Genomic DNA, 14,854 nt, shown 5'->3' on the forward strand with positions numbered 1-14,854 from the left:
TAAGTCTTGGAACATACAAGGTCCCTGCTGAAGCAGATCCCTTCTTAACGGTAGAGGCCACGGCTCTTCCGTGAGCATCTCTTGAAGTTCCGGGTACCAAGTCCTTCTCGGCCAATCCGGAGCCACGAGTATTGTTCTTACACCCCGTAGCCGTATAATTCTCAGTACCTTTGGTATGAGAGGCAGAGGAGGAAACACATACACGGACTGGTACACCCACGGTGTTACCAGAGCGTCCACAGCTATTGCCTGAGGGTCTCTTGACCTGGCGCAATATCTGTCCAGTTTCTTGTTGAGGCGGGACGCCATCATGTCCACCTTTGGTTTTTCCCAACGGTTCACAATCATGTGGAAGACTTCTGGATGAAGTCCCCACTCTCCCGGGTGGAGGTCGTGTCTGCTGAGGAAGTCTGCTTCCCAGTTGTCCACTCCCGGAATGAACACTGCTGACAGTGCTATGACATGATTTTCCGCCCAGCGAAGAATCCTTGCAGCTTCTGTCATTGCTCTTCTGCTTCTCGTGCCGCCCTGTCTGTTTACGTGGGCGACTGCCGTGATGTTGTCCGACTGGATCAACACCGGCTGACCCTGAAGCAGCGGTTTTGCCAGGCTTAGAGCATTGTAAATCGCTCTTAGCTCCAGTATATTTATGTGAAGAGACGTCTCCAGGTTTGACCACACGCCCTGGAAGTTTCTTCCCTGTGTGACTGCTCCCCAGCCTCGTAGGCTGGCATCCGTAGTCACCAGGACCCAGTCCTGTATGCCGAATCTGCGGCCCTCTAACAGATGGGCACTCTGCAACCACCACAGAAGAGACACCCTTGTTCTTGGTGACCGTGTTATCCGCTGATGCATGTGCAGATGCGATCCGGACCATTTGTCCAGCAGATCCCACTGAAATATTCGTGCGTGAAATCTGCCGAATGGAATTGCTTCGTAAGAAGCCACCATCTTTCCCAGGACTCTTGTGCATTGATGTACTGACACATTTCCTGGTTTTAGGAGGTTCCTGACAAGTTCGGATAACTCCCTTGCTTTCTCCTCCGGGAGAAAACACCTTTTTCTGAACAGTGTCCAGAATCATTCCCAGGAACAGCAGACGTGTCGTCGGGGTCAATTGAGATTTTGGAAGATTCAGAATCCACCCGTGTTGTTGAAGCACTACTTGGGTTAGTGCTACTCCGACTTCCAGCTGTTCTCTGGACCTTGCCCTTATCAGGAGATCGTCCAAGTAAGGGATAATTAATACGCCTTTTCTTCGTAGAAGAACCATCATTTCGGCCATTACCTTGGTAAAGACCCGAGGTGCCGTGGACAAACCAAACGGCAGCGTTTGAAACTGATAATGACAGTTTTGTATCACGAACCTGAGATACCCTTGGTGTGAAGGGTAAAATTGGGACATGCAGATAAGCATCTTTTATGTCCAGGGACACCATGAAGTCCCCTTCTTCCAGATTCGCTATCACTGCTCTGAGTGACTCCATCTTGAACTTGAATTTCTGTATGTACAGGTTCAAGGATTTCAGATTTAGAATCGGTCTTACCGAACCGTCCGGCTTCGGTACCACAAATAGTGTGGAATAATACCCCTTTCCCTGTTGTAGGAGGGGTACCTTGACTATCACCTGCTGAGAATACAGCTTGTGAATGGCTTCCAATACCGTCGCCCTTTCTGAGGGAGACGTTGGTAAAGCAGACTTTAGGAACCGGCGAGGGGGAGACTTTTCGAATTCCAACTTGTAACCCTGAGATACTACCTGCAGGATCCAAGGGTCCACCTGTGAGCGCGCCCACTGTGTGCTGAAAATCTTTAGTCGACCCCCCACCGTCCCTGAGTCCGCTTGCACAGCCCCAGCGTCATGCTGAGGGCTTTGTAGAAGCCGGGGAGGGCTTCTGTTCGTGGGAAGTAGTTGCTTGCTGCAACCTCTTACCCCTTCCTTTGCCTCTGGGCAAATATGACTGTCCTTTTGCCCGCTTGTTCTTATAGGAACGAAAGGACTGCGGCTGAAAAGACGGTGTCTTTTTCTGTTGGGAGGTGACCTGAGGTAAAAAAGTGGATTTTCCGGCTGTTGCCGTGGCCACCAGATCCGATAGACCGACCCCAAATAATTCCTCTCCTTTATACGGCAATACTTCCATATGCCGTTTGGAATCCGCATCACCTGACCACTGTCGCGTCCATAAACTTCTTCTGGCAGATATGGACATCGCACTTACTCTCGATGCCAGAGTGCAAATATCCCTCTGAGCATCTCGCATATAAAGAAAAGCATCCTTTAATTGCTCTATAGTCAATAAAATACTGTCCCTATCCAGGGTATCAATATTTTCAGTCAGGGAATCCGACCACACCACCCCAGCACTGCACATCCAGGCTGAGGCTATTGCTGGTCGCAGTATAACACCAGTATGTGTGTATATACTCTTCAGGGTAGTTTCCAGCCTCCTATCAGCTGGATCCTTGAGGGCGGCCGTATCAGGAGACGGTAACGCCACTTGTTTTGATAAGCGTGTGAGCGCCTTATCCACCCTAGGGGGTGTTTCCCAGCGCGCCCTAACCTCTGGTGGGAAAGGGTATAATGCCAATAACTTCTTTGAAATTAGCAGTTTTCTATCGGGGTTAACCCACGCTTCATCACACACGTCATTCAATTCCTCTGATTCTGGAAAAGCTACAGGTAGTTTTTTCACACCCCACATAATACCCCCCTTTGAGGTACCTGCAGTATCAGAGATATGCAAAGCCTCCTTCATTGCCGTGATCATATAACGTGTGGCCCTATTGGAAAATACGTTTATTTCTTCACCGTCGACACTAGATTCATCTGTGTCGGTACCTGTGTCGACTGACTGAGGTAAGGGACGTTTTACAGCCCCTGACGGTGCCTGAGACGCCTGGACAGGTACTAACTGGTTTTCCGGCCGTCTCATGTCGTCAACTGACTTTTGCAGCGTGCTAACATTATCACGTAATTCCATAATTAAAGCCATCCATTCCGGTGTCGACTCCCTAGGGGGTGACATCACCATTACCGGCAATTGCTCCGCCTCCACACCAACATCGTCCTCATACATGTCGACACACACGTACCGACACACAGCAGACACACAGGGAATGCTCTTATCGAAGACAGGACCCCACTAGCCCTTTGGGGAGACAGAGGGAGAGTTTGCCAGCACACACCAAAGCGCTATAAAAATGTATATAAACAACCCTAAAAGGTGTTGTTTCTGTTATATGCGCTTAATATATAAAAATATCGCCAAAATATGCCCCCCTTCTCTGTTTTACCCTGTTTCTGTAGTGCAGTGCAGGGGAGAGTCCTGGGAGCCTTCCTCACAGCGGAGCTGAGCAGGAAAATGGCGCTGTGTGCTGAGGAGAATAGGCCCCGCCCCCTAAAACGGCGGGCTCTTCTCCCGGAGTTTGCGATATATGGAAGGGGTTAAATACATCCATATGGCCTCAAGGGCTATATGTGATGTATTTTAGCCATAGAAAAAGGTATTATACATTGCTGCCCAGGGCGCCCCCCCCAGCGCCCTGCACCCTCAGTGACCGCTGGTGTGAAGTGTGCCGACAACAATGGCGCACAGCTGCAGTGCTGTGCGCTACCTTATGAAGACTGAAAGTCTTCTGCCGCCTGTTTCCGGACCTCTGGACCTCTTCAACTTCGGCATCTGCAAGGGGGGTCGGCGGCACGGCTCCGGGACCGGACTCCATGGCTGGGCCTGTGTTCGATCCCTCTGGAGCTAATGGTGTCCAGTAGCCTAAGAAGCAAATCCATCCTGCACGCAGGTGAGTTCACTTCTCTCCCCTAAGTCCCTCGTAGCAGTGAGCCTGTTGCCAGCAGGACTCACTGAAAATAAGAAACCTAAAAAAACTTTTTCTAAGCAGCTCTTTATGAGAGCCACCTAGATTGCACCCTGCTCGGACGGGCACAAAAACCTAACTGAGGCTTGGAGGAGGGTCATATGGGGAGGAGCCAGTACACACCATGTGATCCTAAAAGCTTACTTTTTGTGCCCTGTCTCCTGCGGAGCCGCTATTCCCCATGGTCCTGACGGAGTCCCCAGCATCCACTAGGACGTAAGAGAAAAATGTTACTTCAATGCTGATTGGGTGCAACTTGTCCACTGGCTCACTTCTCCACACTTTTAACTGCTTCATGAAGAGACCCCTAAATCTTATAGGGTGTATCCAACTTTAGGGTGCCTTTAGGACAGAGCTTGGGAACCACCGAGTTGGTCTATGGTCAGCCTATAATCTATTTCATTGATTTGACGAAATTCTCCATGCTGTTCCTGCTTCTGCCACCTCGTGTCATGACATAGAGGATATTCGTGAGGCTTCCGCTTGTCAAACTGCCAACTTCTTCTCCGATAGGCGCTTGGTGCATTTAGGCTAATGCTAATTTTTTTGGGGGCTTTCTAATCAATTTATTTATACATATTGTCAAAAAAACATCCTGATAAATACCAAATAAAGGAAACAAAATAAGAACATGGAAATTCTGTAAATCATTGCGCCGACTTACCGGCCTTAATGTGGACATCCTGACTCCTGATTTTCCCTGAAGGGTTCTCAGCTGTGCAATAGTAAGTATTATCATGGATTAAGTTATTAAAGCTTGAAGGAGGGAAGGGGAATATTTGGAGAGTGCCATTGGGGTGGACGTGGCGGATCCCAGGGACATCGTAGATCTCCTCGCCCGTTGCTAGGTACCATCTGAGCACCACACGGGGGACTCCTTCTGCAGGACACGGTACCAGTGCCCCCGTGGTGCTAGCAAATACTACCTCTTGCAGAGATGCATTGACAAAATATAGGCTGGCGTGTAGATCTTCACTGGAAACTGAAAAAGAAGAGAAAAATGGTCGGTGTAAAAGAGAATCCTTTTCAAAATAAGACTTCAGTTCCTACACAAAACATAAGTACATTTCCCATACAAAATATCCAGGTAACAAGATTACAAACACACCAATATGTTTTAGAATATTGAACTAATTTACTCATTATTACACCTTCTATTAAGGCTTTACTAATTAATAATAATTGCCAAGTTACAATGGATGTGTCAAAACATTTTTGGCCAGCAGTTTCACTATATGAAAATACTATCAAATTGTAATTTAAGAAAACAAAAAAAGGCACAATAGTTAAATCTACATGAAGACGGCCTCTGACTATATAGTTCCACTGCTGGATCACTGGCTGCAGTAAATACAATGTTGCTAAATTGCTATACGTCCTGAAGGTATAAATACATACACGCAACACTGTTCAGTGATGTACTGTACTTTACATAGTTTCTTATTTTAACTTCCCCACGTCAATTAGCAATAATTGGAAAACAAGATTGGTGCATACAAAACTGTACATAAAGTCCCACACATACAGAGATTGACTACCTACAGTACTTTATGATGCTCAGCTAGACCTAAGGCTGGGGCTACCATTAGGTGAATGAAGACCATCAACATTTTGATAGCACCTTGCAACACTACATGATGTATCACTGAAAGTTATTTCTATCCATTTCCAGACATTTTAAACTCCTTTAGATTCTTTTTAGTGTCTTGAGGGTCAGGGACAGGAAATCTGATGTGCATGGGAATAACACTTTCCCCCTTTATCAAATTCCAACCTCAGATGTTCGCAATTTTGGATTTAGTTATTGGTTGATGGCTCTCTCTAAAGTACAGATTCCCATCTACTGGGTGACTGCTGGTGGCATACGAGGTGGAAATGACCCCCTAACGTCTTCTACCTTGTTACCCTGCTCTGATGATATGGCTGAGGAACATGAACACCACTCACACTTATTATTCCAGATGCAAGGCAACAACTAGCAACAGCTGCAATTAGTAGACGTGCTGTCAATGATAAAATCAGCAGTGCCACTCTGGACCCATCACACCTGTTGCCATGGCAGGTGAAACACTGACATTGATGAGGGGACATCTTCATAACCAACAATGAATGCAGCTAGCATGTAGCCAGAGGAATATAGCTAAGGTCTGAACAATTGTGTCTGAAGGCATCAGGAGTGTTTTGTTGAGATCAGCTGAGATCTGTATTAATATTGCGTCCCCTTGGGTGTTGTCTGCAGCTGTGGGCGGCAGAATAGGATCATCTTACATAATCCTGGTTACACTTACAGCATATACCGTACACCTGTGCTCTAATACCCATTCAAGTCTTTAGCTAGTGTCCATCTTGTCTTGGTCATGGTTTTATGAATGTTAGTAGTGATCTAGTACATTTTGAGGTCTATTTACTAAGCCTTGGCTGGAGATAAAATGGACGGAGATAAAGTACCAGCCAATCAGCTCCTAACTGCCATGTTACAGGCCGTGTTTGAAAAATGACAGTTAGGAGCTGGTTGGTTGGTTGGTACTTTATCTCCATCGAAGGCTAAAGGTGCCCATACACCTAAAGATTTATCTTCCAATCTGGCTGGAATGAAAATCTGGTAATGGATAGGAGCAAATGACATGGATGGGAGCAAATGACAGTTGACCATTTCAAAATGGTCAACTGTCCATTACCAGATTCTAGGTATATGGGCACCTTTAGTAAATAGACCCCTTTATGTCTTATAGTAAAGATCTCAGTTGACCCTATGCCCCATAGTAGTACCCCCAGTTGACCCTATGCCCCATAGTAGTGCCCCCAGTTGACCCTATGCTCCATAGTAGTGCCCTTAGTTGACACTATGCCCCATAGTAGTGCCCTCAGTTGACACTATGCCCCAAATTAGTGCCCCCAATTGACACTATGCCCCATAGTAGTGCCCCCAGTTGACATTGTGCCCAATAGTAGTGCCCCTAGTTGACACTATGCCCCATAGTAGTGCCCCCAGTTGACATTGTGCCCAATAGTAGTGCTCCAGTTGACACTATGCCCTATAGTAGTGTCCCCAGTTGACACTATGCCCCATAGTAGTGCCCCCAGTTGACACTATGCCCCATAGTAGTGTAGTGGGCCGATTCAGGAGCTGATCACCATGGAATCTGGGGGAGCTCCCCATAATTCCTGTTTCGCCCAGACAGTCTGTGAGAGTAGGCATATGTTTATTTATTTATTTATTACCAGTTATTTATATAGCTCACGCATATTCCGCAGAGAGAATATTTGGCCATTCACACCAGTCCCTGCCCCGGAGGAGCTTACAATCTATATTCCATATCACACACACACACTAACACAAACTTTGATTTTTAGTGGGCACTAATTCGCCTACCAGTATATTTTTGGATTTTGTGGAGAATATGATGTATACATAGTAGAACATAAAAAACCCATTATAGAGACCTACTGAGGATTTATAAGATGGACACAAACATATAAAAATCTTACATTTTCCAGGAAAATACACGATAAAATACTGAACAGTCCTCAAGTACTTCTCGCCATATATCATTCTATAAATAAACGTGCTTCTGAAAGCCAGCAAGGTCAGAACAAGTCTCCAACAAAGCACTGAACACATGATGAGAACCGTGGGCCACACTAAACATGGAAACGTCAGGCAGCACTTAACATGATCTTGACGTGTGAGTTGTTTGCTGCGAGTGAGTGAGGAAACGTGGAGTGAACATGAGGTTCTAATGGATGGGATAGAGCAAGATGTCTTTGCAAAGCTTTTAGCATCTAGAGAAATGCATTTGAAATGTATGTCATGAACTATAGCCCAGTGAAGGGATCTATAGGGAATAAGTTCCACGGTTGATCGGATACCTTGTGACAAGCTTTTGATGATGGGTACCACCAAATCACGCAAGGTTTAGAACATAACAAAGGATGGATAGAACGAAGACACTTCAATGAACCCTGCTGTAAAATGTTCTACAAGCAGAACATGCTAGCGGTAAGAGGGCATTCTGGCATCCTGCCCCCCAGCCCGGCCCAATGCTAGAGCAAGACAGAACAGTTTCAACATACATTGCTGGTAGACTATGAGAGAAAATTGATGTCAATAATTTGACTGCGTAACAGACGCGCTATAAAAAAAAATAAAAGAAAAAACATAAAAAGAGTACCTGACCGACTCCGTACAGTCATCAGATACGACAAGCAACATAGCAGACCGGCACAAGTAGACGATAAAACAAACCAGTAATCCCAGGTGGTAGAATGCTGGCCCAGTAGCAATCAGGCAGCGCCTACTTATTCCAAGCTCCTTTGGGGATTCTGTCTAAGTATATTGGCCTGGTGATATACACTGGACAGATCGTCTGTCCTCTCGTCCATATTGTTTTATCAGAGCAATGGCTGCCTCCCATCTGTGTATGCAGCATGCAACGGGGAACATCATCTAATATATAATACACTGTCAGGACAAAATTGCTCCAGTGTTTCATTAATCTAATTGTATCCACTGGCCAAAGCTATGTTACCTGCAGCACCACCGGACATTAAAGCACTCACAGTAAATTATACTTCCCCATGGACCTTATTATAGTCGCAGTCCATGAGGTGCACTATCAAAAAAACTCCATCAGATCCGTCTGACAACACAATCTCCCTCCAGCAGAATGAGACTGCATCCTAAAAGTCTCAACTTCCCCGGCCTTAATTAACTGGCCCTTCACAAGGTGCAGTGCTATCTGAAAAGGGACATATCCAAAATAAAAGTAGGACATGAAGTTATTTTTGCTTTTCTGCAGATGACTAGTAAAAACTTAAGAACTATAAACCAGTCTGCAAAATAGGCTGAAGGTCTCTGGAAGCTGCAGAAAGGTTTCCTTGGCACAATACAACCTTAGTCATACCTCCCAACATGACCCTCTCCAGGAGGGACAGAATGCTCTGCTTCTGGACTTTTCTATTAAATTTGTGATTGCCAGCACCTGTGTTGAACAGGTTAATGGATAAGAAAGGTGTTACAGCACAGGTGATGGCAAACATAAATTAAGAGGGAAGTCCAGGAGCAGAGCATTCTGTCCCTCTTGGAGAGGGTCATGTTGAGAGGTATGCCTTAGTTCCTGGTCACAACGGGACAGAGCCCCTAGTGCAGTGTTTCCCAACCGCGGTCCTCAAGGCACACTAACAGTCCTGGTTTTAATGATATCCAGGCTTGAACACAGGTGACTTAATTAGTACCTCGGTTATTTTGATTTGACCATCTGTGCTGAAGCCTGGATTTCACTAAAACCTGCACTGTTGGTGTGCCTTGAGGACCGTGGTTGGGAATGCCTGCTCTAGTGGATAAATTATAAACCAACGTGTACAATATTATAAGTAGGGGGTGCAATCCCAAGACATTTTTTCAATCACGGGTATAGAGATTGAAAAATGGACAATCCCGGGATTGGTTTGTTTCCTGTGTCAACGCCCCTCCCCCCTGATAGGGCGGGTGGGTAACTTCCGCCGGTTCGGTGAGGTCTGTGCAGTGGGTGGCGGGTGGCTGCCTGCGCAGCGTGACCTCTGACTTCACATCAGGCTGTGCAGGGGGAGCTGGGCAGCGTCTGAGCCTCCTGAGGACGCTCTATGCTGCCTGGAATTAAAAAAACAAAAGGACCACCTGATCCTGAAATCCAGGGGATTGGAGCTTCCAATCCCTTAATTGAATCCCGGATGATTTTGGGCCTAAATCCTGGGATCCTGCAGATTATCATCAATTAGGACCATGGCCTGGCCCCCTTTAGTACAGATGTGTCCTCATTCATCTTTGCTGCAGTCACGCCAGGTCGCGTCATAATCTTCTAGCGTTGAGCGTCTTTTTTTGCTGAAAATGTGTCTTAGTCGCAACGTGACTGGGATGCATGTGTCCTAGTCACACTGTGTTGTGACTAAGACACATTTTTGGGCCAAAGACACCTGACACTAGAGTTGCACTGGACCTGGCGGCTCACTCGTGCCAGGCATCTTCCGCTGCGTGGCGTATCGAGGCTGGATGAACGACGACGCACTGTAACTGCATGTTCTTCATGTCACTGAATAAGACAGTGACGCACCATGCTTTCCCTTGACACCATCCTATTAACCTTAACAATGGTTCATATACATTTATACATCAAAAGGGTATGCAGTCAGGGGGGCCGATTCAATTGCATACTACACCCCCTGCTGGGGGTCTGTTGGAGCTATTCAATTGTTGCTCCGATCAGATGCCCACTGCCCGTAAAGGCGCCTGTCAGCTCCAGGTTTAGCCGCACAAAGCGGCTAAACCCGTCTAAAGAGCCCGACTGGGCGTCAAACTCTGGGATTGGGCGGTTTGGGTTCCCAGGCTACAGACTTTTAGACACATTTTTTCTCGCACCTCTGGAGGTTGCAAGAAAAAATGTGACTGTTGCGTCTAATGACCGTCTATCAGAGCAACAACTGAATAGTTCCAAGAGACACCTATTGCTAAAGACGCCCCCAGGGAGGTCACTTTTCACAATATTGACAGCAGAAGGTCGACATGGATGATGTCGGCATGGTTAAAATCTTAATCCTTGAAATCATTAATTTCGACACCTGCAGAGAATGTCACTTTGTCATAGTGTTGATATATCCATGAGGCCCAGGGTTAGGGTTGGCTTTAGGATTTAGGGTTATGGGCAGAATTACAGGAAATACAGTAAGTAGACAGTCTAACAAAGTTGACATAACAACCGCGTCAACAAGCTGAGGCCGACATGGTCAATGCCATAATTATGAACATATCTATATGTTGACATTACAGCCATGTCAACATTATCATGCAGACATAATGAATGTCAGCACTGTGACTGTCTAGTGTATATAACAAATACAGCAAACTACCAACGGAAATGCTCTCGCCCTTACACAGAATCCAGGCCAAAATGTATCAAGCCTTAAGAAGAGATCAAGTGGAGATAGATAAAGAGTGATAGAGTCCCAGCCAATCAGCTCCTAGGCTGTGTTTGAAAAATGACAGTTAGGAAGCTAATAGGCTGGTACTTTATCTCTCTTTATCCGTCTCCACTTTATCTCGCTGAGGGGTATATGCAATTCACTGCGAATCGCGGCAAGTTATCGTCCCCCTCCAAAGCATAACCAGACGGCAAAGTTCCCACCATTGAATATAATGGAGAGGCTTTGCGATGCGCTGTCACAGCACAGACAGCGCACAGCCAATCAGGTGAGCGCCACGTAGTAGCGCTTCCTGATTGGCTGAAGGGACCTCAGTGACAGGAGTCACGTGGTGTCCTTGCACATTCGGGGAAAGGGGTCTCATGTGTGAATATGGGACCCCTTTCAGTCCGCTGGCACGGGTATTTGCGTTTTGTTTTTTTGCCAAGTACCTGGATTATTTTCTGGACGTGGATGTATCTCTGGACGCTGGAAGGTGAGTATAATTATCTTTTATTTTCAGGTATCCGTGGATTCTACTTGGAGAAGAGGACCGACTGCTTCGTGTCAACATAGGTAAGTATGTGTGTCGGCAGTATGTAATAAAGTTGTACAAGTCACGGTGTGTGTGTCCTGTTTTTATTTGGGTATTTTTTTTCCAGTAGTACTACAGGTACCAGCGGGCCCGTTTTTCTCCCGCATGCTGGTACTTGTGGTTCTCCAAGTACCAGCTTGCGGGGGAGGCTTGCTGGGACTTGTAGTACTACTGGAAAAAACAATATGCTTGTCATTTTTCTCAAGGCTATCAGCCTCCCATCCGCAGCCATTGGATGGGGGGGACAGCCTCGGGCTTCACCCCTGGCCCTTGGGTGGCTGGGGGGGGGACCCCTTGATTGAAGGGGTCCCCACTCCCCCAGGGTACCCTGGCCAGGGGTGACTAGTTGGATATTTAATGCCACGGCCGCAGGGCACTGTATAAAAGTGACCCCCGGCTGTGGCATTATCTGTTCAGCTAGTGGAGCCCGATGCTGGTGTGAAAAATACGGGGGACCCCTACTCTTTTTGTCCCCCGTATTTTTTGCACCAGCACCAGGCGCAGAGCCCGGTGCTGGTTTAAAAAATACGGGGGATCCTCTGTCAAATTTTTCCCCGCATTTTTAGAACAAGGACCAGCTTGAAGAGCCCGAGGCTGGTTATGCTTTGGAGGGGGGACCCCACGCCATTTTTTCCCGGGATTTTACCATTCCATCTATAAAAAAAAAATATATATATATATATATTATTTTTAAAAATATATAAATAATACTTGTGCCTCCAAAAAAAGACAAACCAAGTACCTAATCCCTTCTAATATAAATAGATCTGATATTACCAAGAAAAAAAAACACAAAAAAAACATGTTTTAAATTTTTTTTATTGGTTTCACCCTCCAAAGTGTGGCGGATTGAAAATGACAAATTTGCTGTCTAAAAGCACTGTTGTCGAATTTCCAAACTTGAATTGAATACACTTTGGTCGAATTGCAGCACTTGTATCATTGCAGAAAAGTCGAATTTGCAAAAAGTCGAATTTCAAAAAGTCGAATTTTCAAAGTCCGTTTTTTTGACGGAAAGTACTGAATTGCATTGACGAATTATTTTTTTTGGCGAAAATGTCCCGAAATTCGACAATTTCGGGAATTCGACCGCAATTGCATATACCCCTAAGGCTTAATACATTTGGGCCCAAATTCTTGGTTGGGTCTTTCCCTTTCCTCCCTTCTGTATGCCCCAGACAAATGCTTGGCATGTCCCTAACAAGCTGGCATCCTGTGCCACTGCCGTGCAGCCGTATCCCCCAAAGCGTATCTGCCGTCCGTAATCCCAGTTCACATCTCCCATACAGAGGATTTGGGACCACTAACATGTGCCATAGAATCCGTACCAAAGCCTTTTCTCCTACAGGATCTTCCCACTGCATTGTGTTCCGTGTCACATGTGTGTGTAATAAGACAATTTAACATCTAAAGACATGAAGCCAGCCCTTGTAGCTAACAAGAAGCTAATTAGCACTTCTTTACTAAAGTCACAAAAATAAACATAAAAAAAGACAGAATAATCACTATTTAGCTGAGATCTTATCAGTCAGTCATTGCTAATGAAGCACTTATCTTTTATCTGTTGAAATGTAGATTCTGAAGAAAGGCTTCCCACATAAACCAAAATAAAGCACAAGGATCCTTTGTGGGGAATGCAAATCGTGGCTCCTATACTCCGAGAGCATCATCAGAGACTAGCAATGGAAGGAGCCAAGCTCCATACAATACAGCAGCTTATTCCGCTCCCCTCCGCACAGCTGCATGGAGAGATGCCACCACCCGCTCTGCTCTCTGTAGGTATCCCTAAATGCCTACTGCACCCACAGACAGAGCTATCCTTCCGTCAGCTGGCCAAGGAAGCCGGAGAACATCACTGGGGGCACTGATTCAATGGACAGGGAAGGGACATTGGCTCACATGCAGCTTTGTAACCCGTCCCGGGGTGCATAGGAAGCATGGTAAATACAAAGTGGGATATTCATTCTAACATAATGACAGGTAAGTTCTGCTGTTGTGGGCAACTGACAGTCACAACCAGGGCTTAAAGTGTAACTGATGAGGTGGTGGAACTCATGGAGGAGGACCATGGAGGCACCAGGACCTGAGGAAGGAGTAGGTGGCTGCAGCTCATCAGTAACACTAGCACCGCCTGTATCATTGATTGATGCAGATGATGGGGTGGGCTTTTCTGTTGGAATTACTGTGCAGGGCAATGGAGATGGTGGAACTAGTTCCCCCTACCTTTACAGGTGGTGGAACCCAGTTCCACCTCATCCCCCCCCCCCCCCCCCACACTTTAGCCCCTGGTCACAACATACTGAAGGAACGTTCTCTAGACATCCGTAATTCTGTCAGAACACAAGGGGCCAGAACCTGAGGTGGTCGCTGCTGCGTCCGCTCTAGCGCCTGTTGCCGGAGCCATGGGTGCGATGCTAAGCGAATGCTAGTTTCTGCCCGCCCCTTATGCACTAACGTGCTCCTGAATGTGCACACCCGCTTTCTGCGCCCTGTAACGCCGCCAGTGGTTATAGAGTATCCACCATCGGCGCAACCTTGTGTGCACCATCTACACTTGCAATAGGCCGGTGGCATGGACACAACCGCAACACTCCCATAACCACGCACAGGAGACAATTTAACGTCACCTTCCAGTCACCACTCAGGAAAACCCTCTGCCCCATTTCCGATACCCTCTGTCTCATACGCAATAGCTCCTTTGTGCGTAAACCCTGAGCGAGGCATGCGCCTTGGGGGGCTCTGCAAATAATCGCTCACCTACGTGGGATCCAGGATTGCGTGTGGTTTGCGTGGACCTCTGGACTACGCCCAAGATGCGTCCATTCTATAGGACGGTGTTGTAAGATTCCAGCTTGTGCAGCTGCTCATTCCTCCCTCCATATGTAAAGAAAGTGGTATACAGCAAAAGGGGACACTGGGTCTAATTCAGATGCGGTTGGAGGCAGGGACGGATCTAGACTTTTCTTTTAAGCGGGGCGGTTTATTTATTCCTGACTCCTCCCCTACACTCATTACTCCTCCCACTTCCCATACCAACTGTCCATTAATGCTCTAAAGAGCATATAAAGCATTTCCAGCATGCACATGTGCTTCTTATGTAGCACACACAACCGGGCACATGTAACTACTAACACACCGATGGGCGGCACACACTGCCCAAGGTGGGGGTAACGGCATGTGATGATGGCAGATGGGGCTAGGGGCCCCAGGGACACGGAGGATGGGGAGGGATGTCAGTGCAGCCAGCCACACACCATCACCTGGCAGCAGCCCCCACCTCATGTAAGTGGGCGTGGCTATGACTGTTAGGGGGGGCGTTCGCCCCGTTCGCGCCCCCCTCCCCCCCCCCCTGGATCCGGCCCTGGTTGGAGGTGGCTGATGCTTACTTGGAAGCAGCTGTGATAGACTAGTACAGTAATGCAACAGCAGGCGTTTGGTATAAGTAGATACAG

At 46.9% G+C, this 14,854-nt stretch overlaps 1 protein-coding gene across 3 annotated transcripts in view; it reads right to left on the reverse strand.

The window, feature by feature from the left end:
- The window catches only part of DSCAM (DS cell adhesion molecule), a 796,975-nt gene that overhangs the window by 600,283 nt on the left and 181,838 nt on the right, over window positions 1-14,854 (reverse strand). For all 3 annotated transcript variants that reach the window (XM_063956595.1, XM_063956594.1, XM_063956596.1), the window contains one exon: window positions 4,539-4,856. In XM_063956595.1, the coding sequence (XP_063812665.1) occupies window positions 4,539-4,856 (318 nt within the window). The remainder of the gene's footprint in view (window positions 1-4,538; window positions 4,857-14,854) is intronic.

This window comes from Pseudophryne corroboree, chromosome 2 (genome assembly GCF_028390025.1).
Source record: "Pseudophryne corroboree isolate aPseCor3 chromosome 2, aPseCor3.hap2, whole genome shotgun sequence".
Taxonomy (NCBI): domain Eukaryota; kingdom Metazoa; phylum Chordata; class Amphibia; order Anura; family Myobatrachidae; genus Pseudophryne; species Pseudophryne corroboree.